At 33.3% G+C, this 26,724-nt stretch overlaps 1 protein-coding gene across 9 annotated transcripts in view; it reads right to left on the reverse strand.

Annotated features, from left to right (window-relative positions):
- AdipoR (adiponectin receptor) overlaps positions 1–26,724 on the reverse strand; it is a 114,337-nt gene that overhangs the window by 55,903 nt on the left and 31,710 nt on the right. For 3 of the 9 annotated variants that reach the window (XM_072522941.1, XM_072522943.1, XM_072522940.1), the window contains exon 3: positions 16,645–16,750. In XM_072522941.1, coding sequence (XP_072379042.1) covers positions 16,645–16,750 — 106 coding nt within the window. Of the gene's footprint in view, positions 1–16,644; positions 16,751–25,370; positions 25,556–26,724 lie in introns of those variants that run through there. The other 6 variants (XM_072522944.1, XM_072522942.1, XM_072522946.1 and 3 more) reach the window with 5 other exon arrangements.

A 26,724-nucleotide genomic window follows, 5' to 3' on the forward strand; every position in this document is an offset into this window, starting at 1 on the left:
ACATATGATGTGATAGGTTGTGTTGTAAAATATATTCAAGGGATACCTGCAGAAAGTTCGGATTATTCTCGTGGTAGAAATGAAAACAAAAAATAGTTGTCGCCGTTACTAAATGTAACAAAAATGCACCATTTATATTTGTTTAATTGCAAAGAAGAAAAACTTGGTGACAAATATTTAGTTAAACTCTCTATGTATCGCCATAATTTTGAAACATAATTTAATCTTTCATTTGGATATCCAAAATGAGATACTTGCAGTATATGCGATTCTAGGGAAGGTAGTACAGAGAATAGAGGTAGTACAGACATTATAATCTTGCTTTTGGGAATGAAAAAGTAGATACGAAAATGCAACTTACCAATAAATATATCTGTTACATTACCATGGATTTACAATAGACAATACATTTTATGTGGTTCATACAATTTTGTGGTTTATTCAGGCCACAAAGAGTACTTTTTTACATGGACTGAAGATGTGGCTGACAGGGGAAGTACTGAAATTGCAAGTGGTCCCTTTCGTTATTGTAAACTTTTGAACGAGTAACACCCAGAAATTACACACTTAATTTTATGGCCAGATTATTATAGAGGACAAAACAAAAATTGTGTGGTCCTTGGACTATTTCAGTACTTTATTCTACATAATTATTTCCGAATAATAGATCATTATGTTTCCTGAAGTGGGTCACAGCTACTTGGATTCTGATAGGGCTTATTCTTATTCCGGCCCAGTATGGAAAAATTATTAAATCGGAAAGTGCCGAAAACACGGTTTGTCTGAATATGGAAAACCTTTTTTACAATTTTTGAGAGCTACCAGGAAAACTATACTTATTCAAAACGTATACATTTGTGACATAACACCTGTGTCCACTTTAGTCTAGGGACACAAATGGGTTTTGTCGCTGATTGAGGTCCATGAGATTTTACAACTAATTTCTATGTATTTTAACCCGCTGAATCCGAATCTTCAACATGATAACCTGAATTTTTGGACAGTAATTTGTTATTAATGATTAAATTATTAAAATGATTATAACTAATAAACTAATAAGGATATACCCTTTTTTCAAATTATGTTTTGTTTATTTTAAAAAACAAACCAAACAAACTTTGGAAAATTAAAATCGGCCCATTAGAAGCCGAGATATTGCAAATTTATTTTAAAAAAATAATATATTTGCATTTTTGCTTATAACTTTACTTTTGCTCAATGTAAAAAGATTTAGAGCACCTCTTTTTAAATGATTGTAAGTTTTAAAATTAATTTTGAAAAATAAATTTTATCAATTGTTGACGAAGTTATGAAGGGTGTTTTTTAGAGGTATAGAAATGTAAGTTGGTTACACTTTTGTAACAGTCGGCCATTTTGACAGGTGTCAAGTGATTTATGTTAAGTTCTGTTTGGCATTTCAGCATGAATAGACTTGACCCCCGAACTACGCTTCCAAATTGTACAAATTTATTTTGAAAATTGTGGTTCTGTACTAGCAGTCTATCTGCCACCGCGCACAGCAGTTGGATACGTGTCCATTGACTTTATGGAAGATTTTGCGGAACGATCTTGCGTTGCGTGCTTACAAAATCTAACTCATTCAATCACGCAAGAATTGAAGACACATCATTAACTAGCAAGGCGTACATTCGTACATTTGAGTGCACCCGTGAGTGGGTAAAAAACAAGATTGCCGTTGATTCCGATTTTCATAAGCGAATTTTGTTTAGCGATGAAGCTCACTTTTGATTGAATGGATAAGTCAACAAACAAAACTGCTCTATTTGGAGTTAAGATAATCCTCAAATGTTTGTTGAGAAACCATTACATCCAGAAAAACTGACTGTGTGGTGTGATGTATGGTCTGGTGAAATCATTGGTACCTACATTGGTACCATTGAACAACTAAAATGCTACGTATTCTCCGTTCTTTTATATGTCGTGGAGTCATGGACCTTAACTGAAGCATCACTAAAGAGACTCGAAGCAATTGAGATGTGGTGCTATAGACGCATGTTGAGTATTTCCTGGATAGACAGAATTACCAACGAAGAAGTACTACATGGAATGGATAAAGAGTGCGAACTAGTCATAACCATAAAACGTCGCAAACAAGAATACCTGGGCCATATAATGCGCAATGAACAACGATACAACCTACTTCGGACCATAATTCAAGGTAAAGTGCATGGAAAAAGAGGTCCAGGACGAAGAAGAATATCCTGGCTGCATAACCAGCGAAAATGGTATAACTTAACCACTACCGGACTTTTCAGGGCAGAAGTCAACAAAGTCAGAATAGCCATGTTAGTGTCCAACATCCGTAACGGATAGGCACCATAAGAAGAAGAAGAAATCATTGGACCGTACTTCTTCGAAAACGATGCTGGCTCGAACGTTACAGTTAATGGTGACCGCTATAGAGCCACGATTACTGCCTTTTCATTCCCCAATTGAACAACCATGATATGCAAGAGCGGTCGTTTCAAAAAGACGGCGCAACATGTCACACAGCTCGTACCATAATTAATTTATTGAAGGAAACGTTTGGTAACCGTATCGTTTTACGTTTCGGACCGTGAATTGGCCCCCAAGATAAGACTATTTTGTGGGGATATGTGAAGGTGCTAGTCTACGCCGATAAGCATGAAACTATTGACCACTTAGGACAACATTAGCCGCGTTATTGCCGATATACGACGACAAATAGTAGAAAAAGTGATCGAAAATTGGACCTACAGATTAGACTACGTCAGAACCAGCCATGACGGTCATATGCCAGAAAACATTAAATTATAATGCCAAAAGAGTATCTTTCGAATAAAGTCAATTTTATGTCAATTTATAAAAATCATCTTTGTTTTATTCCATTTCAAAGTTATATACCTCTAAAAAAATACCCTTTATAAGTTTAAAGTCTATAATTTATGTGTAAAAAAAAACAATCGAATTTGTTTATAACGATTTTTCGATGTTATGATATCAAAAAATTTATCATTTGCATTTTAAATGTTTCTGCCTGTTTTTTGTTACATTTGCAAAAGGAGCAACATTCAACTTCTGAAGAAATGCATATACAAGCCTTTCTTTGCATATACATGCATTTCTTGTACATACAGTATCTGTACAATTTGGTACCAATTCATACACTGGCGGTAAAAGTATTTCAACTTTCTTGGACATTAAGTTTTCTTTTCCCAACACACACTCAAAGTACTGAGCAATTTATCTAAGGCATTTGTATGCGTATGTACAATATATAGAGTTGGACGTGGTAGACAAGTCTTCTATTAAACAATTTTTCTGTCTGAATGTTTGCGCTCTTAAACGCTTTGCATCCAGATAAACGATTTAATACTTTTACAAGGTATTCTTCAGCTTTTGAGAGATCTAAAAGACATAATAACATGTTATATATATATTATACCTTGACCAAAATTAACAAGGTATTTTGCAACTATGCAGCGTGTGCCCTTCGATCCCGTATACACTCATAGAGCAAGCAACTAAAAATGAACTTGGATTACAACTTGCTTCCCCTATCTCTTTTATCCGATGTAGTTCACCGGAAGATGAATGTGCTCAAATCTTCAGTTTTCGACGGTTTATCTATGTAATACCACATAGTATTACATAGAGTTAAATACTTCAATTGTAATATCACATGGAAATACAAATTATAGGATCTTTATTACTTCAGAAAAACTTGAATGCTTTTTATGTAAACATTCTGGATACACTGCACACTCCTGTCATAACCCTCAAGAGATATCTTGCGAAATAGTGTTAATACACTAAGAAATTTCTGTCTAGAACTGATAAACAAAAATAAATATAACGTAGTTCTTTACACCGACGCGTCAAAGACTGAAAGTGGAGTTGGATATTCTATATCTATTGTACAACAGCCTATCGAACTGGATAAAATTTGTCCTTGGTGTACTATCCACACTGGTGAATTACTAGCTATCTCACGTGTTTTCAAATATGTTCAACAATATTACTAACATATAGCCATTTGCACTGATTCACTTTCTTCTATACACTCCATTAATACTATATCCACCAACTATCCTCTCGTCCAAGATATTCATGACATATATCAGCTTCTTATAAACCAAAATACAACAGTCACTCTAATAAGGGTGCAATCCCATGTCGGGATTAGTGGTAACAAAAAAGACGATTGCCTCGCCAAAAAAGCCGCATCATCCATGAATACTATAAAATACGCCAACAGCTCGGTATCAGTTCTATCTTCAATGAAGTCCTAAACAGCACAGACCAAATCAACAAAGTGATCTTTGACCAAACTAGGATCAAAAATTGATAAAATTTAATTTTTCAAAATTCATTTAAAAGCCTATAATCATGGCTTTAAAATGAGGTTTAGTTTTGCTTTACGTTGAGCAAAATCAAAGTTATCAAGTAAAAATGTCTGATATAGTAGATAATTTCTTATTTTTAATAATAAATTTGCAATATATATTCTTCTAATGAACCAATTTTAAATTTTCACAAATTGTTTGGTTTATTTGTTTTTAAGAAACAAAACATGATTTGAAAAAAGGATAGATCTTTATTAGTTTATTAGTTATAAGCATTTAAACAATTAAATTGTTAATAACAAATTTCTGCCCAAAAATTCGGATTCAGCGGGCCAAAGTACATAAAAATCAGTTGTACAATCTCCTGGACCTCAATCGGCCACGAAATGCCTCTTTGCCCTAGACTACATAGATCTTCAATTAACACCAAAAATGTAAGAGGAAATAAAAACATAAAAATAAGATATGTTGTGTGTACCCATCATATATTAAGAAGTGAAATATATTAGCTACAATTGGTACAAAATTTAAAATTTATACAGACTAGCGTAAAATAGAAAAGAATATAAAATAATGCTTCCAAATTGCTAGTGAGGAACACATGAAAAAAAATTTAAATATTTAACGAATAGAAAAAGAAGTTTCAAGAAGTTTAAAATTAAAAAATATTTTCTCCAATTTTTATTAGTATAATTACGTTTTCCATAAAATATAAGTTTTCTTGTTGTTGTAATTTGTGTGAATGTGTAATAAATATTAAGAAAAATGATAGGCGATCTATGCATGGTCTAAAGGTGATGACAAGCAAAGCACCTAAGGTTTTATGCGATGATTCAATAATGAATAATTAATTTTTTGTCTCCATGACAGTTTTACAAGTTATCTTGTACTTGGAATAACTAGAATCTATATATTTTAGAACAAATAATAGCAAATTCAAGTATATGCAAATACAAACATACCGACTTTTTGTTTGCATTTACAATATAAAAATAATTGTTCGAGTTCATCAAACATCAAACCTATTTGGTTGGATACGAACGAAGTGGTATATTAGATTCATATATGAGCCATATTATGGAAATAAATACAAAATCTGGTTTTATTATTATGCAATAATCTAATTATTATACAGTGAACGGCTAAATTATGGAATATTATCATTATTTCGAGAACCGTCGAGTTTTGAGGGAAATCCCGAAACAGGTCGATTTTTGTTATAAAATACCCATCTTATAACGTACATGGAGTAGGGATGATGTCACCGGTGTAGGTGTAGTGACGTAATCGTTAATTTTTTAATAGAAATCGGTATAATGCGACACCTCATTTGACACGAGAATTTAATTCTCTATTTAACGACATTACATTTTTAACTAAAATATTTTTTTAAGGGTAAAAAAACAATTTTTTTTTATTTAAATTCAACTAAATTACAACTAATGATTTAATTCATAATGTACTTCAAAGTAACCAAATTATGCATAACAGTTATTGGACACAAAAACTTATCTCATAAACATTGAAACTTTTTGTCAAATGTTAATTCAAGCAAGTGATAGTGGCATAGTTTATATTATAGGATATATTTATATTATAACAACGAGGAAGTATAACCAGATATATAACTTTAAAAGTAGATATGCTGATTTATTTAATGTAAAAATTAAAACATGTGCCCTATATTTGTCGGTTATCGGCTTAAATCTTTTATAAATATGTAAATTTAAGTAACATTAAAAGGAACGAACTTAAATTGTATTTTCTCTTGGTAGATTATATTTATTTTAAGACACAATTTTCAAAATATATGTCTTCACGAAATATTCAATGTGTTAAAAATGTTTATACTGATACTGATGCTGGTTCGTTAAATTGATAAACGTAATTTCAATTGCAACTGTAATAAAAGTTGGTTCCCACGTTAACAAAAATAAACAGAATAATTCAATTTTGACGTTACGAATAGTAATAGTTACGAGCTGTCGATGTTATGAAGTGTCGCCGTTATGAATTGACGGTGTTACGAGCTGTCCGTTACCATTTGTGGGGTTACGAGCTGTCGGTTTACGGGATGTCTTGTCACGATTTGAAGCATAATTTATCTTGAATAATAAGAAGTTTTATTCATAAGTCTAACATATAAGTCTAACTTTATTCATAAGTCTACATTACATCCGAACCGGGTGTAATGTATGACACCAATGGCTTTTCAAATCATTGGTGTCAAACCTAAGCAAAACATTTTTAAAATCAGGATACATGAATATTCTGGTGTTAGTCTGCAGAACATTTAACCATAATTTTTTTGCAGATACTTAAAGTGTATTTATGTACAAAGCTGTTCACTTTCTGCGTATATTACTATGTTCTTGTTTTAATTAACTGGGAGTCGAATTTAATCAGTGTACATTATTGGAACCATGATTTCAACCTTTCCTAAAATCATGCATAGTGGAATGCTTTTCATCTAAAGAGTATATTCATTTTACCTTCACATTTTACAATTAACGTCATATTATCATTGGGCAATTTAATATTTCCTTCAGATTCCATAATTGATGAGCAACAGTAACAAAGGGGCTAGTGCTAAAATTATAAAAGAAAAAGTTAAAAAATTTTGACATAAAAAGACTTTTTATTTCCAAATAATTATCGAACATATTATGTATGTGCGTGTCGTACGTCTAAATATGCTGCGGCAAAAAAAAAACAAAAAGAAACCTTAAAAATAATCTGTTTTATTTTGTCACCGATCTTATTTATGTCTGACAGCTGGTTAATGGGGATATTTTTTAGATCTCCCATGGTTTTTCCTCTTTGGAGGAAATACACTTTCCAATCGATTTTGTTAAAATTTTGATCAACATAATGATGATCCGTTATACTAAGCTGTTTAGAAATGTTAATAATAATAATATCGTATTATTTTTGCCAGGGAGTTCCTTTCGGACAGATTCCGGCGCCAATAACATCTTTAACCCTGTTTCAAGTAGATAGCGTCGATGTAAACTAGTCGAGAAATGTTAATATAACGTTAAGTATGTAATGGTAATAATCACATACCAAATTTTTTTATCCATCTGCTCTATTCCATCTATACTCTTAGAAGACGATGCAATTTCGAATCCTTCTAAATTAATATTAGCATTATCTAGTAAACATGGTTAAACAAAGCTGTAACTAATTTTATTATTATTAAAACAAAAATGAGCAGTTCGAAAATAAATTATATATATCCTGTAAAATAAATTAAAACTAAATACTACACTTAGTCCACCTTAGAAGATATGACTCTAGGAAAGTGTGCGGGAATGTCGAGAGGAACTCGACAGACTGGCGGAGGCGGAACATAACAGTGTAACTGTTATGTTCCGCATGTTATGAACATACTGGTATGGACCAGGTCATCGGGGAATACAGAGCAATAAAAGAGCTGATGAACTTGCCAGATGATGACTTTAACATAATTCGGACCAGAGCCGGTCGTAGGAGTGCTGAAAAACAAACATAACTCTCACTGGGAAAGTATACCCAATCAACCACATAGCAAAATGTATATTGCACGGACATACGCTGATACGGCTGAAGTACGGCAAAAAGCACCCTTTCAGGACATGCGCCAGTCAAGGGAAACCTGCATCCAATAGGGCTGTTTCATGGAGATGCAGATTTCACCATTTCTTGCTGCTAAGTAATTCCAAAAACAAAATACACTGGCAGTCCGTATAACTGATTATACGCTGTCAAAAATTAACTCATATCGGCACTCCATCCGCAAGCCAATTAGTTCTTAAGGTATAAAATAGCATTGCATTTTTATTTGTGAGTGCAGTCACCATATAATATACTGTTTATCCTATATTTTTCAAAGACTAGCCGGTTTGTTAATGTAACACTCAAATCCAAAGTTGAACATAAGTACGACACGCAGAACTGGAAATAGGTATCTGTCGAATATTTTATACGTTTTTAAATTTGTAGGACTATAGCAGTTTTCCCTTAACCTTTAACTACCCGCGGCGGTATATAAATTACACTAATTCTACTAAAACAGCGGTAAAAACCCAATGGAGTACCCCTTACTCACACCTCTGGATATAAACTACGACCGATGTGTTGACTAGGTGTGCAAACAGTTGCGCTTTGATGGCTCGAGAGTTGATTTATTGGCAATTTTTTTATTGCACTACAGTTTGGTGAATGAAATACACCGCGCGGGTAGCCATGTAAGTAATATTAAGTGCCATTTAGGGGCTTTTATTTGTCCATTAAATTGGTTTTAAGTAGATTTTTCAACATTTTTATCATTTTAGGAACAAAGTAAAAATAAAAAAGCGCTAAAAACCTTGCCCGGCACCAAATAATAAGAAAGAGATTTTCAAAATAAAGTTGATGCTTTTATGAGAATATTCACAGCTGAAACATAGAGTACATTATTGAATGCACGAATTTACAGATTTCGAATGTTAGGCCATATAAAAAACAGAAATACAAGCATTCTTAGGTTTGCTTTTGTTATTTGGATACAAGAAAGAAAATTATACCCATTTTTGGAACTCTGGACAACAGAAGGATCCGGCTCTGAAATTTTTCGAGCATGTATGATAAAAACAGATTCCTATTTTTACTTGTTGTTATTCGATTCGACGATAAAAGTATCAGGAATTAAAGAAAAAAGATTTGTAAGAACAACTACTCTGTGGGCGAATTTTAAACAATTGATGAAATGTTGATACCTTTCCGAGGACGCTGTAGATTTCTTCAATATCTTCCAAACAAAGAAGCATGTACTGAAACTTTTTATATTGTGTGATGCAAAAACATTTCTTGTGTCAAATTTTGAAGTTTATTGCGATAAGCAACCTAAACGCCCCTACAGCATGCCAAATACACATACTGCGATTGTTCACCACTTGTTCAAAGAAGTAAAGGATATGCATAAATCGGAACTTGACGTGTGAAAAGATGGTGATTAAAGTTATATGTTAGCGAAATAATTATTGGAAGATAAAATTACTATGATTTGGACCATGAAACAAAAAAAAATAATAATAAACAGGAAATACGGCGAATTTTTTGCCTTATAAAAGTAGGTCTGTGAAATCTTAGTTGTTTGGATTCCAAAAAAATGAAACATTGGTTTCCTATGCACTGAAAACAAATCAAGAAGTGGTAGTAATCTCAAGATAGAGATATAAATCCAGTGTCAAGTAAACCTGATATCATCTTGCAATATAACGCCAATAAAGGTGAAGTTGATACTGCTGATAAAATGTGTGACATATATTCAGTATCAAGAAGCACAAGTTGGCCGTTAGTTATAATCTTACAACTCATTAACATCACGGGAATCAATGGACAACTGCTCTATAATGCAACTGACGGCAATGCAGCTTACAAGCACAGAAGAGAATTTTTTAAGGTGCTCTCCTTAGGTTTAATGAAGCCATATCTCTCTGAACGCGCCAGCAAACACTCCTTGCCAAATGACAAATGATAAGATCTTTGCTGACAAAATACAAAAAATCAATAGCAGCAAAGAAGAATCACCTGCAAAGATGAGAGCGAGGTGTTGATGAAATATGACAACAGTAGTTGTTACATACGATTTCTGCAAATATGGAGAAGCAAGCAGTGAATAAAACAAACTACGAGGTTTGACTTTTTAGTTTTGCATATAGCCACTTAGAGGGCGCCGCCAATAAAACCTTTCGACACAAATGTAACCTCAATCTTTTGTTGACATAAATCGAGAGTTTCATTGAGATACAACAAGTCGTGTAGATATACTGAATTTTTGAAATTAGCAAGTCAGTCGAAAAATGGATCTTAGCCGAGAACATTTTCGAGCAATAATTTTTTACAATTTTCGGAGAGGATTATTCCAACAGCAATGTCTCGCTGAAATGGTTTCTGTGTTTGGGAATGAAGCATCACACCAGTCAACTATTTCCCGCTGGTATTGCGAATTTCAACGTAGTCACTCCAGTCTCATCGACAACTCCAGGTCAGGTCCACCCAAAACAGCAGTCACACAGCAAAACATTGATGCGGTTCATCAACTAATTTAGGATGACCGCCGTGTAAGATACCAAGAGATAGAGGCATCTTTGGGCATTTCTTATAATCTTAGCGGCTAGCTCCAGATCAATAATTCAGTGGTAAGAGGCGTTAAAGAATATATAATGGAAAAAGTAAAACTTCCCCTTAAAAAAACTCCAATAATGTCTCCAAAATAAAATAAACCAAAAAACTTCTAAAATGTTTACAATGAAGATAATCAAGATTTTTTCCTTCTGACTTTGTTTTTTCTTTCATGAATGATTTTTCCTTTATTTCGTCTCCACGTTATTCTCTTTGATTTATCTATTATCTCCCAGAATTTTTTGATCTTTTTATCGAAAACTTTTTTAAGTAATCAATCATGGAATACACAAAAACATTTATCAGTCGTTTCTTCTCCAAAATCAGATATACAAAAATAGATAAATGTATTGTGATTTAAAGTACCCTCTTAAACAAATTCGCTTAACTTGTAAATATATTTAAACAATAGTACTTGAAATATGTTCATTTTAATAAATCCATAAAAATATTCGTTAATATCATACTGTGATTCAACTATTGCTGCAATATAACTGTTTGCAATCCTATTTATCATAGTAACAAAGCTCTGTTAACTTCCTGTCTAGTTTCCGTCAGTTAAATAAAACAGTATAATTCTTTTTCAATGTCAACACTTTCTCGATAAAAAGGTTATCTAATAGGTTCAGTAATTTAAAGATTCCCATCTCTAAAGAGGTATTTTAGATTACCTTAACATTGGCAAACCTAACAAACATTGAAAATAACGTACTTTTTAAAAAAAAATTTAAATGGCCACGTTTAAAATAAAAAATTCAAGTCTTACAAAAGTAAAGAAGTGATATCGAGATATCGGAACGTTAGTAAGGTGGGCAGAATATTTTGAGGAGCTACTGAACCCACAAAAAAAAACAAAGGTGAATCTGAAACATCCTAACCCTTAACAGAATTACTGCACTAGACTCTAGTAAATAGAGGAAGTAATACAGAAGGGAAAGAATAAATAAAAGAAGATGACATCACGCAAAAGATATTATAGGGTCGGCGACAAGAATTACTTGGGTAAAAGACTTACAATTTACCTCGACTTAACATGATACCAGGATTTAGGAGGTAAAATAATTACAGATTGATAAGACGTAGATGTATCAGAGAAATTACCAGACGAATGAAAAAGCTGTAATATGATCATATAAAAAATGTGATAAACGTGTATGCTACAACTATAGGGGAATTATTCTGCTTTAAGATCTAAAAAAATATCGGCTCTAATACAAAACAGATTTAGTACATTGGCAGAGCTGGTTTATACCAGACCTTGATTTCATTCAAAATATTGACAAAGATATCAAAATTAGTCAATATCACCTAAATAAAACATTAAACAAAGTAAAAGTACAGGAAAATTTATCAATTTATCAAAGACATTGTCAGTGCATAAGAACTTAGGTAAGGAGAAACGCTGTCTAGAACACAATTTAACCTGAACTTCTTTGATTGCACAGCAGAATAGATACTGAGAGAATCACATATTAAAGAAACAGCAAGTTTCTTTTGTCGACGATATAAAGAAAATCAAAAGTAGAGTTGGAAGAAGTCACGAAAATAGAACGAAGGGTCATACATTTCGAATGTTGCATATATAACGGTAAGACTAAATACTTACATCAGAACAATAAGCTCAGTACAGAAAGAAAAAATAATGAAGAATAATGAAAACACAAGTTTAGGAAATCAAGGAATTTAAATATCTAGAACTGACAATAATAAGGTTAATGACGATACGGAATAGAGAAAAGAATTATAAAAGAAAATAAAGGCATGTGGATACCAAGTAAAATGTTGGCGTCTAAGCTAATATCTAGAAAAAACAAAATAAGAATATATACGACAGTATATATATTCTTACTATCGATAATGTATGTCAGTGAAGACTGGGTGTTGGGCTGGCTATGAAACTACTGAACGTAAGCCTCACTTGAATGCTTGCATAGCGCTGTACTTTGTGCTCTTTGTATCGTTTTTTCGAATTTTTGTGTTTTGCATCTTAAATCGTCAGATAATTCTCTTAGCCCAACTATTATATCTATTCTTGCGACACAGATTTTTGTATTTATAATCCGATCTCATAGAAATATGGATTTTGTGAGTAAGAATCGATGGGTGATGACAGCTTCAATATTCACAAAAAATACGGTATGAACCTAATACATACACAGACATACAGAAGAGAAACTAAATATATGTAGAAAACATATACTGAGGAGATTCTTGACGACTGTAGACAAAGACACCACCTGGAACGCATGTACGGAGATAAAGGTCCCGACAAAACAAAGGAAGAAATTTTATATGCAATAAGTTTATTGAAAAACATAAATTCACCAAGCCCAGACAAATTACCAGCCGAAATCGTAAACTTTTTGATGAAGAGCATATTCATGTAATGGTAAATTTATTTAACAGATCATATCTTATTAAACAGATCTTAATAAATCAAAAATTATACCATAGGAATGGCTGATATCATCCTTTGTAACCATACCGAAAAAAAAAAGAAAAGCTAAATGCTAGCTGCCAAGATTACTGCACTCTAAGCCTGATGGGACATACGCTGAAAACATTCCTAAAAATGATACATGTTAGAATATATAAAAGGCTAGAACAAGATATTAGTGATATTCAGTTTAAGTTTACAAATGGCCTAGGTAATTGTAAAGCGTTGTTCGCACTAAACCTAATGTCCCAGAGATGCCTAGATATAAACCAAGATATGTCATTGTGCTTTATTGACTTTAATAAAGTATTTGATAAAGTTCGCCATGATCATCTAAAATCATTGTTACTGAAAAAACTTAGATATAAGAGATATCAACATTATTTCAACATAATCTGCATTTCGGTCCATTAGCAGCAGTACAAATAAATAGAAAATATCCAAAACTGAAGATATAGAAATAAAGGGAGGGGTTTGTCACGGTTGTTCGCTCTCGATAATCCTCTTTAACATATACTCGGAAGACATTTTGCATAAAGTCTTGGATGGTCAGAATTATGGCATTAAAATTAACGAAAGCCCAATTAACAATCTGAGACATGCAGACGACACAGTACTGATAAGCGAATCGCTTCAAGATCTACAGGTGCTTGTTAATGTAATTGTGAAGGCTAGTGAAGGATATGGCCTCTCACTGAACACAAACAAACCAAAATTTATCTTTGTAACAAAATCGGCCCAGAATACTGGAAATATATACATACCAAACCAGCCGATTAGAACCGTGACAAAATACAGTTATTTAGGTACTCTTTTCAAAGAAAATGTTGACAACTCTCAAGAAATAAAGATCTAATTTGAAAAGGCCCGGTGTACATTCATGAAAATGACACAAGTATTTTGCAGTCGAGATTTAAGTCTACAATTAAAGATACGGCTTATGAGACGCTATGTATAGTGCTGTACTAAGGCTTAGAATCGTGGACACTAAAGAAGAACGACATTAAGAAAATAGAAGTTTTCGAGTTATGGTAGTGTATCGAAGAATATTACGAATTTCATGAAAACAGAAAATCATCAAAACCAAGGTGTTAATGCGTATGAAAAAGAAAAAGAAGCCGTATGCCATATTCCAATGTGTAATAACTATTAAAAAGAGAAAACTTCATTATCTTGGATACATTATGAGAGGTGACAAATACCAGCTGCTTTGACCCATAATGTAGAGAAAGATCAGTGGAAGAAGATCAATAGCAAGGAAAAGACATTCCTGGCTCAAAAATTTGAGTGAATGGTTCAACACCACTAATAATCAACTATTTAAAATCTTGGTCTCGAAGGTGCGGATAACTTCTTCATTGCCAACATTCGGACGGAGACTTCACTTAAAGAAAAAGAAGAAGTTTTGTATCGTATGTGGGAAGAGCAGGATTGATTGAAAAATTTTCAAAGAATATACCATCATTCAGGCTTTACAACCCTTTGTGGGATCTAGCCTCCTCAAGGATTTCTCTCCAGTCATCCCTTGGATGACCTTGTTCTGGGTCTTCCTCTTCTTCTTCGACCAATGGGTCTATCAAAGAGCGTTTTGCTAGTTAGACCAGTTTGTTCCATCTGCATTACATGCTTTAACCACCTCAGACGTCCTATATTAATATATTTTATGATATCTGGTTCCTGATATATTCTAGAAGTTGTATCTTCTCCACACTCCATTGTCATTCACCGCGCCATAGATCCGCCTTAGTACTATTCTTTTGAAATATCCTAACATGTTTTCATTACTTTTTGTCAGACTCCAGGTCTCTGAACCATGTGTTAGAACTGGATGTATTATTGTTTTGTAGAGTTTTACCTGTGCATTTCTCCATATAATTCGGGATATTAAGGGGAGATTGAGCCCAAAATAGCACCTGTTGGCCGTGCAAATTCTGAGATTTATCTCTGCGGTAGTTTTATTTTCAGTCTTGACCAGTGCAGCTTTCCCAGGTACACAAATTCGCTAACTGTGATAGTTAAATGATCCGACGAACATCGTTTTGGGACCTGTCTACCAAATGGAGCAATGTAGCCAAGAAAATATTGATGGGAGAAGGTGTTAAGCGAACAGGAGGAAACGTGAAAAAATAATGTCTATACTGTAGCTCAGTCGTTTTGTATTTTTAGTGGTCTAGTCTTCCGTTCTTATAGTTTGATGCCTTATAGTTTGGAGGAGACCCGAAGATGGGAGGTGGCAATAAACCTGTTCCCTTCTCACGGCAACGTGGAACTAATAAAATAAAAGTAACAAGTCAAACATGGTTGGACTATATAAGAAGGTAATACAAATTAGGCACCATAGAAAAGGAAAATAAGGGCCAAAGAAAAGTATCCATACAGGTTAAAAAAAATAAATTGGTATTAGCAGAAAAAAGACAGAGATGGTCATACTAAAAGGAAAAAGAAATGGGGACTTTTGAAATTCAACCTAGAAGAGGTTGACGCGAACATTGCATTTTTGCATGAGTAATTCAGCCAGGAAAGGGAAGAGATGATAAAAAAAATAGGGAGATACCAGAAAACAATAAAGAAAGCCATAGCTAGCAAAGAATACTTTAACATAACAGTAAAGACTATCAAGGAAATTATAAAAAGAAAGTAGAATATGAGATGCTACTAAATAGGCAAAACTAAAAGAACCAAAGGTACTTGGACAGACACATAACTGACGTACTCGAAGTTAAACTCGATAAGAGTAGTCCCGAGTATGCCGTAGGAGATTGAGGTACTTAGTGGATAAGGACAGGTACACTTTGCGTGAAGTACCTGAAGTCCTACACTATACTAGAGCGAAAGTAGAGGCGCTAGGGTAAGCATGAGCGCCACCTTTTCCGTTCTAGATTATAGATCAGGGCTGTATATTTTCTATCCTTTTATTCTGACCATACAATAAGTCGATTTTTTAAAGGGCACCGAAAGTAAATATTAAAATTAATGGTTAATAACGTGGGATTCGCAGATGACAGCATCATTACAAACTGATAATCTTGAACATATACAAACGCTTTTTCAAAGACTAAACGATACGTGTTAAGTCAGCAGTTTGAATTGAAAAATGAACCTCAAGAAAAACCAGATACGTTTCCATATCATGTAATATAAATAATAACTATACTCGATTTGGAAATGCCTGAGAGCAGTTTTAATGGCAGAAGATTAAAAAGGTCTTTGTACAAAACTGTACAAAGCAATGTTGTACAAGAATTATGACTAACCCGACAAACTGTGAAAACAATGCAACATAAAATAAAATGAACTGTGTCATAAACATTGTGCTATGAATTATTTTCAAACGGAGTATAAGACTACTGTCATATTAATCTCTAAGGATTACTTTAAACTTTCAGTTTACATAATTTATAATAAGACACTATTTTTGTATAAGCTAATTAACTTTTCCACGTTATTATTTGTGATATTCCACATGTATATATACATTTAAGATAACAATATTTTTTGTTCCAATAAACTTCTTTTATATTTGATTACATTCCACAACAAGCTAGCATCAATTTACCAAAAACATATATTTTTACAATAAACCGTTAGAGAAATAAGTTCTAATTAAAAAATAGTCTTAATATACAAAAAGATAAAATAAAAAAATGTTATGATACTACCTGAAAACAGAATAAAACACAAACAAAACCATGAGAAAAAATAAAACGTGAGCACATATCTATACTACGCTACCTGTACCTAGAACTGCTGCTTTTAAAACATCACTCATCTCCGAATCCAGAAGGTTTTCATCTTCTGGAGTAGAAGGAAGCGGACAGCCGACGCAATCCTCCTCCACCTGTAAAAGAAAAAAAATATATACTACGTCATCTTAATTTAACAGATACAATAAAACGATGATGCACCATGAGGAGTATACGAAGGGTTTATTCACACATATTTTCACAAATTTTATAGATAAATGCATATTGGGCAATACGATCTAGATGTTTATATTGTCGTCGACTTTAAACAGGCATATGACTACTAAATCAACAGGGCACTTCTTCTTCTTCTTGTAGTGCCTATCCGTTTCGGATGTTGGTGACCATCATGGCAATCTGTATTTTGCACACTGCTGCTCTAAAAAGATTTATGGTTGTTGTGTTGAAGCAGGTACGTAGATTTTTCAGCCAGGAAATCCTTCGCCTTCCTGGTCCACGTTTTCCTTCTACTTTTCCTTGTAGAATTAATTGCAGCGACCCGTATCTTTCCCTGTTCCTTATGATGTGACCGAGGTATTCGATTTTAGCTGTGTTTGGCTCCAGCGTCTTCAATGCACAGCCCATGTATCTAGGATGGAAGAAAACAGGCTTCCGAAAAAACTGTTAAATTCAAGAAGACGGGGGAAGAGACCTATTGGAAGAACGAGAATGCGATGGGAGGATGATGTCGATGAGGACGCCAGAAATCTTCTTGGCAGTCGATCGTGAAGGAGAATGGCTACAGATCATAACAGATGGAGCGGTTTGATGAAGAGAACAGTGAAACCTTTTTTAAAATGTTAACTAGCTTTCATTATGGCATTATGCTCATGCTAAGTAGAATCATATTAAAAGAGCTTGATTTCTCATGTAAACAAATTGTAGCATTGCCCCATTACCTGATGATGTTGGTGACTACCAACGAAATCTTGGAATTAAAGAATAAAGAGTACCTACATATATCCTTGGGGCACATTGTGAGAGGTGAAAAGTACGAACTTTTAAGAAATATCATGCAGGGCAAAATTAAGGGCAAAAGAAGTGTGGGAAGAAGAAAAATATCGTGGCTTCGTAATCTACGTGAATGGTTCGGGTGTAGTTCGATTGAACTTTTTAGGCGCGCTGCTAACAAAGTCGCAGTGGCCATGATGATTTCCAATCTCCGCTAGGAGTGGCACGAGAAGAAGAAGACATATATCCTATATCTACAGCGGGTCCATAAAGTATGGAATAAATTCGATATTTCCTAAATGAAAAGCCTTTTTAAAAAAAATCTAAAACACGTCGATTTTTAAGTTTAATGTTCTACATTTTAGAATAAAATTTCATTATAAAAGGTGATGACGTTATCGGCTCTTTTTTTAAATGTAACACCCTATGTTTTATGACATTTTTAGATCGATAAATATGAGATCAATTGCAAAGAAATAGCCTATTACTAGTTTTTAGTGAAATGTAATTATTTTTAGTAACGTTCGATAACAATTAAGTAGTACAATAATTGTATTAATTCGTGAATGTTCTGTATTATTGCTTAGAATTAATTTGAAGTAGAAATGAATTTGAGTGTAAAGCAAAGAATTGAGATACTCATGATGATTGGGCATGGAGACAAATCGCGAAATCAGATGGAAGTGCGTAATTTATTTAATGATAAATATCCAGAAAGACCCATAACGCAGTCAACAGTAAGTAAGATTGAAAAGAAATTTCGAGAAACTGGTACGGTTAAAAAGGCACGCAAATCAGGTCGTCCCTCTGTAAATTATGATACAACATTAGATGCTCTAATTGCTTTTGAAGAAGATGCTTACACTTCTGTTCGTAAGGTTAGTCGTGATCTTGATGTTTGCAAAACAACGGTACACAAAGTAATAAATCTTGAAAAAATGGCACCTCTTTAGATGCACTTGTACAGGAATTAAATGAGGATGATTATTAAAATATTATTTTTTCTAATGAAAAGGTCAACCGTCAAAATTGTAGATACTGGGCAAAAGAAAACCCCAACTGGATGCGGGAACATCATTCACAATACCCGCAAAAGGTAAACGTATGGGCTGGCATTGTAAGAAATATAATCATCGGATCCTACTTTTTCGAAGATAATTTAAACGGGCCAGCATAGCCTCAGTTTTTAAGGGGACATCTCGTACATACTTTAGTTAATTTATTCCCCAGTAGAATTAAACCTGGAGGTTTTGATGAAAGTTTATGGTTTCAACAGGGTGGTGCGCCTCCGCATTATGCTGTAAATGTTCGAAGGTATTTAAACAAAATTTTTCCGAACAGGTGAATTGAAAGACGTGGACATATTGAATGGCCAGCGAGGTCGCCAGACCTCAATCTTGGATTATTTTATGTGGGATCATTTGTGAGAATGTTGTTTATAAAACGAAACCTGCAAATATTGAAGACTTAAAACCAAGAATTCGTAAAGAAATAAACAATATTTTTCAAGAAACCATAAACACGGTTCTATATGAATTTGTACAAAGTTTGAGTTAGTGTCAAATACAACAAAGGCTACAATTCTAACATTTAAGATAATGTCATGTATTAATTAATGGATTACTTTCCAGTTATTTATTATAATTTATTATTACTAGAAATCAATAAAAATTAATTTTCTAAGAGCATATCTTTCAAATTATATCCGTTAGACCCCCAGTATTATAGGTACTTTTTTGGAATCGGCTCATTTCTATCGATCTAAAAATGTCCTAAAATATAGGGTGTTACATTTAAAAAATAGCCGATGACGTCATCATCTTAATATGTATCACCTTGTATAATGAAATTTTATTGTAAAATTTAGAACATTAAACTTAAAAATCGCCGTGTTTTAAATTTTTTTAAAATTAAACTTAGAGCTAGGATTAATACTATTATAAACATTAATATTAAACTCACCAGTCTTCCGAGTTGAACCGCGTCGATATCCATTTTGCCGAGCTTTCGACATCCTCTCTGATGTCTTCTTCAGGGCTTCCGAGGTCTCAGTCTCCCGAGCCCCCAGACACTACTACACTCACTAGTCACTTCTAGTTCACTCACTAGTTCACTACTACTAGTAGTGAACTAGAAGTGACTAGTGAGTGTAGTAGTGTCTGGGGGCTCGGGAGACTGAGACCTCGGAAGCCCCGAAGAAGACAGCAGAGAGGATGTCGAAAGCTCGGCAAAATGGATATCGACGCGGTTCAACCCGGAAGACTGGTGAGTTTAATAATAATTTTTATAACAGTATTAATCTTAGCTCTAAGTTTAATTGTACTAACCGCGGAAATCTTTCCGAACATATATATAAAAGTATATATAAATATATATTATCTAGTAATTCTGTATATATTATGTTAACTATTATCATCAAACACCCTCAGGTCTACGATAAATTTAGGGCTGGCCTATAGTGAAGGAACGTGTACGTATCGCTATGTAAATTAGTGTCGATTTTTGCAATTTTAACAATTTTATTAGTATGTCATTACAAATAGTCATAAACAAACATTTGTGTAAAGATTGGTGATATTTTTTTCATTGCTGCATGTAACGTGTTGCAGGCATGTCTAGTTTTTTGTTATCAACCTTCCGATAAGAAAGCAATTAATTCTGCCAAGAGCTCTAGGCTTTCGCAAACCAATATAGATAACACATTTTACAATATGAGTTTGTTATGTGCGGACATTTCAGGAGAAATATAAACATTAATCTTGATCACTCCGTTGCTTTTGACTAGAAAAGCAATACAATTATGAATAATAAATCTACAGTCAATACCATAGCAATGCCTACATCCAGTAACATCGAATCTTCAATACCCACATCTTACGCTGCTGCTATGAAATCCAGACCCAAGTTCCCTAGCTTATTACCAACAGTCCCACTATTAAAGTAAATTCTCTAGACCTACATATTGGGAGATTTGTTACTCCAGCAAAACTTATCATAATTTCGAATGTCTGTCAATACTCATCAACTCCTTCTTAGATTAACAACATTCCAAAAATTAACCTTTCAGTTAATAATTAATTATCACAAAAATGAAACTAACAGCCAAATTCTGAGGCAATCTTTCCTAGAGCTGGTCAACACAAACTCATATGATGAGATTCTCTACATAGATGCATCTAAAACTGAGACAGAAGTCGGATATTCTGTAACAACTGCAAATGGTATCATTCAGAAGGTCTGCCTCCCACCATTCACATCCATCCATACAGAAGAGCTGTACGCCACCCTGCAAGCATTAAAACTGGACTAAAAATATATATTCCGAACAACTATTAGTTCATGCCATACACGAACTAATTAACTGGATTCCTTCACACGTTGACATTTTAGGTAATGAGACTGCTGGTACTGCTGCAAAAGAAGCAATTACAACCAAATCAGACATCAAATCCGTTCAACTAGCATCAGATCTAGAACCACTTTTCAGGTCCCAAATCAAAAAACCTTGTCAAAACCAATGTAAGAATTCAACCTTGAAACCACACAAAATATAACCTACCATCGAAACCATTTAGTTGCTTAACTTCAGTAGAAGAGACAAATTAATCGTTCGCAGGCTAAGAATTGGTCGCACACGGCTGACACATGGACACCTGTTGGCTTCGGAGACATCACCTGTGTTTGATAAGTATAATGAATCATTAACAGCTTAACATATTTTTACACAGCGTGTCACGTACGAGCAAGAACAAAAAAATACTCTATACAAGGTCTTACAAATGTGATCTTACAAAATTTAATGTGAAATATATAGGAACCAAATTGACTCAGTATCAATAACCTTGTAGTTGAGACACAATAAACCATATAAAAAAATGTAGATTTGGATAACCCAAGAAACGGAAATACACTTCATTAAGAACTAGCCAATAAAATGGAAATTCTCAAAACGACCATCTCCCTTATTATAAATATATATTCCCAGATTATATATGAAAATGATCTGTATTGGGATCACGCTGTACTCAGTGGCTCATAATAGACCGGATCTAATACTAGTTAATACTCGTAAACTAACTAGAGAATATACTTACTGATGTGACGATACGAAATAAAATATGCGTGTTAAATATAAGGCGAACATCGCCAAGTAATAAATTTTGCGATACAAATAAGGAGGCATTGGAGAATGGAAAATAGCCAGACGAAACCTATTTCTATTTCTACTACTGGTGTTACTCAGAAGAACCTCTAGAGAATATAAAACAGCTCTTTAAGACCATAAAAAAGCGGTACTGGTAGCAACGTCTAGACGCGTAAGAATTTTTTTTCGATAATATTCCAGCGTAGTAGGACATCACTATGCTTCATTACCTTCATTAATGTTTTGTATTTTGAGAACGATTTCCGAAGTGGAAATCGAAATGCCAAAATAAATTTATTTTAAAGTAAAATTATGGCTTATTTCTAATAAATTTCATTACTTAGGACTAGATAAGATGGAAAAAGAACAATACCGTAGGTATCTTGGATTATACTGAATTTTATCCTTGGAGGAAATGAATGTCGTGTGGTTTAAATGTGGATAACTATTACAAATATAAGAATTATAAATAACTTTTTTGGCATCATATTGATACCATTGAATACTGACCCTATAAAACATTGACGTGATTTGAAATATTGAGATATGTATATTTGTTTTAATTAAAATGATATTACTTTTTTATAGTACAGTACAGTACAGTTTTATACATACAGTATAATCTAATTTCTATAATTAAATATTAACAATTTTTCACTTAATTAGCGTTGATGACGAAGTAAAAAGTATTACTTAAAAAACAATTATATATTTTGTATATTTTTAAGTTACATTTCGATAAAACGATTCATCACGTTATGTCAGTTAACTGACATCCGCATGACCACCGACCTTTAAACGCATCCAAAAGTCGTAATATGTTTTCCATCGACATAGTAAATAATATTTAGCACCATTTGTCATCTATTTTTATAAATAAATTAACATTTCCAATAAATGCAAATTGAACAAGTTTTCTATTATAGTTTTCAACAAATTTAAACTTACACCATAGCTTACAAAATAGCTCAATATTCATTTGTTATCTACAGTTTCTTTATTTTTCGGAAACAGTACCATAATATAATAATTTTTGTAAAACATTTATTAAAAGTGTCTTGATCTCGGTAATAAAATACCGTATGAAATAAACCTTGCATACTCTATTCACTGAACTCAGTTCCAACTGTTTAGTAAATTTAGTCGGTAATTTTGTGTTTGTTCGTCAAATTTTGAATTCCACTGAAAGTGGCTGGAATGTACTATACATTCAAGCCTACGTGCGCATAGCCAATATTACTTGCAACTTAAAAGTAAAAAATTATTCAGATGCAGTTTATCAACAAAATAAAACAAAGTTATTATCAATAACACAATCTAACACACGTGTGTTTTTTAATAGTTTGGAATGTGATATGCATAATATGCATATATATTATATTATATATAGTTCGTCGAGAAAATATCCATTATTTTATATTTTTCCTATTATTTCTTTTTAACAAAAATAATGCATAAAATAGGTTCTGTCGTTAATATGCTAGGACCAAAATCACATGACACCACCTATCAAACATTATTGATTTTAAACAGGCTTAAGATTTGTAAAATAATGTCAAAAGTAAATATACGGCAAGAGATGAAATATTTGTATAGAAAAGATGGAAATATTAAAAAGTTAGTGTAATTAACTGATCTCGGCAAAAGGTATATGCGTACGGATGCATGCGGGACGTCTCGTCTGTATTTTCCCCGCGGGACCGGACGGGAAAGCGATTTTTGCTGCGGGACAAAACAACGATTTTTCTGCGGGACGGGACACGGATAAAATGTTTTCGACAATTCTTTTTGATTTATTGCGATGCACTCCTAGTACGCAAAAAACTGTTTTGGTCCTCTATAAACCTTCACCCAACATTACGGCGAAACCACCAGATGATAATAGCTTTGAATCTAACCGTGAACCTGATAAATAAAAAGAACTTTCTTTCAGTTACCTTCTTCTGTGTCGATAATTCAAAATTAATACAATTCAGAATCCAAAAAGCAGAATGGGATTTACTAAAACCGATAGAAGGTTTCTTAAAAAAACCGCAAAGTTACAGACGCACTAGGAGGGGAAAGATATGGCAGGTTTCTTAGTGTGGTTATGTGAAAGAGAGGGAGAGAGAGAGAGCGAGAGAGAGGGAGAGAGAGAGAGAGAGGGAGAGAGAGAGAGAGAGAGAGGGGGGAGAGGGATAGAGAAAGAGGGAGAGAGAGATAGAGAGAAGGAGAGAGAGACAGAGAGAGAGAGAGAGAAAGAGAGAGAGAGGGAATAACGATAACTATGAATATATTATTATATATTTGAATGAACTTGTAGCTGGCGCTGTATACACTATATTTAAGAAAATCAATTAGCGATAACTTTTTGTCTCTCATTAATTTACAACGTGTATGTTGTACGTTGTAGATAAACTAGATGTAAAATGTCTCTCATCTGTAAAATTCACTTTAATATTATAAAAATCGTCTTTATTTGATGTAAATATTTCATCAAAATGACAGTCATTCAAAGTAATACATTTGTTTATTATAACATAATGTATGGTACTTAACATACCAATAATTAAAGTAAGAATTGTAGTATTTTAATTCAAAAAGGAAGATTGCAGTATACTCAACAATTAGCAGATATAAAGATCCAATGTTTTCAGCAGTGCCTACATAGTGAGCAATGAAAAAATGACAGAAGATAAGATTTCGTAAACATTTGACGTTCATGGAAAATTTGTTATTGAAATCGATTGATCATTGTTTTATTAAATTAGTAAAAATGCCCAGACATAATAGCTTTAAAAATGAAGAACGCAGCCAAATCATATTTCACAAGATATTTCAAAATATTTATAACCGATTGAGAGAATGTTTTGGGGAATGGAGAATATTTATAGCGATATAGGCAGATACGAGCTACTTCAATGCATTTTGCAAGGTAAAATTGAAGGAAAACGGACCCCCGGACGAAGAAGAACATCCTGGCGTGCTAACCTGAGAGCATGGTATAGAAAGACCTCGATACAGCTATTCCGTATAGCAACCAACAAAGTCATCATAGCCAGAAAGATCACCAACGTTCGGAACGGACAGGCACCCTAAGAAGAAGGAAGAAAGAAGTTCATTTCGGCCAAAACAACATGCAAATATACACAACAGGAATATCAAACTTTAGTTACAGAAAATCCTGAAGTAAAAACTCAAGAGTATCTGCAGCTTGCAGGTTCTGAAATTAGCTATTATCGGTTATCAGAATTTTGCAATAGTACAATTTTTACCAGTAAAGTCAAGTTAGAATAAGAATATAATAGTTACAGCTCTGGGAAGCAGGGTCTTCTATTATTGATCTCAGTTTTCTTGTTAAATCGGAGTCTTTATTTGGTTTTTTACTTTTTGATTTTAGAGCTTGATTCCATATAGAGAATCGGTGTAACTAGCTTTTATAGAACTTACCCTCCTTATTGGCGTTTTCTTTTCTTCAAAGACTATAATTTTTATTTCATTAAAGAAACTTGTTCCCATTTTATTTTTCTGGTTTATTTCTTCGTTCATTTCCCACTCTTTAAAAATCAAAATTATATTCGTTCAACGAAATTAAAAAGAACTGTTTATCTATTCAATGTAAAGCATCAATAGTAACTTACTTGTCCAATAAGATAGGCGTAGTAGGTATAGTGAAAACTGTTGCCCTCGTGATAAGATACAAAAACTTCTTTACACGTATACTATGCCACAAAGTAAAACTGTCCTACCTAAGTTGCTATAAATGGCTGTATTGATAATCTTACAGAGCTTACACTAAGAATCCGCTTAATTTCCCAAAAGTATTGACATGATTTAGCTGTATTAGAAGAGTAGTTAAAATGTAAAGTATAGTTGCAAGCTAATCTAATCTAATCTATTTTCATGGTAAATCAAAATTAAATAAAGCAAGTTACATAGGCATTACATATACATTACATGTTTATATAGATTTATAAATGAGAGATATTATTATTGCGGATTCAATGAGGCTTTATAAAATGTTGCATTGTTTGTATATAGTTTAACGGTCAGAGAATATCAGAACCAGCGCATAGAGCAGCCTGGCAATTTAGAATAGTTGTATAAAATAAGTCTATCTAAAGTTCAAACCAAACCCTTCTTTCAGTGCGTCATAGTTTATCGAATTCTCTCTAACGCATTATGTTGGAAGTGACAGGAAAAAAGTACGTCCGTGATTATTATACATAGAACTTAGAAAATTATGTAACGTTGACGGGTAGTTGCATATCACCACGGATGTATAATTGGTTGACATTTAGAATACGCTAAATAGCTAAATAGATAACCAATCAATGATGCGCATAAAGATAATTTGACGCAAAAGTATTCGATCGTCACAGTACATTCACAATGTCAACGGGTAAAATGACAATTATCATCCAAATTCTTTTCATTACAAAGAATTTTCACATCTTACGTTTGGTTGTGATAGCATGTTAGGCTGAGGAGCATGAATGTTTAGATATCACTACGGTGTGAAGTTAGTCTACCCTAAGTGGACGTTCAGTTTGCCATATGTAGCACGTATTGCATTCTGCAAAGGGTATGTGGTAAACAAGAATAATTTGTTCAAGAGGAGACAAAGGAGTTTCAGTTTTGGAAAACAAGTTCCTGATAGTATTAGTATTCTTAATAGCTACTTTAACTAGTATATTTCTAAATAATTTAACAAGTTTATCTGTGTTTTATAAGTGTCTTTTATAAGTGTTTTAGTTTGCAGAACTTTATTATTTAAGATTGAACATAATTGGCCACCATTGGGTAAATCATTAGGTAAAGTACCATAACTGTTGGAGAAAAGATAGTTATTCATTGAGGTCGGAGGATAAGAATTTTTAATACATATACTTCTTAATAAGAAGGAATCCCCTACCATGAAACGCATGTGTGAGACGCAAGAGATGACAAACTTAGATAAAGAGTGACAAGAAAATATATCGGCAGGATCTTCAA

The sequence above is a fragment of the Diabrotica undecimpunctata genome, chromosome 2 (genome assembly GCF_040954645.1).
Source record: "Diabrotica undecimpunctata isolate CICGRU chromosome 2, icDiaUnde3, whole genome shotgun sequence".
In the NCBI taxonomy this organism is placed as follows: Eukaryota; Metazoa; Arthropoda; class Insecta; order Coleoptera; family Chrysomelidae; genus Diabrotica; species Diabrotica undecimpunctata.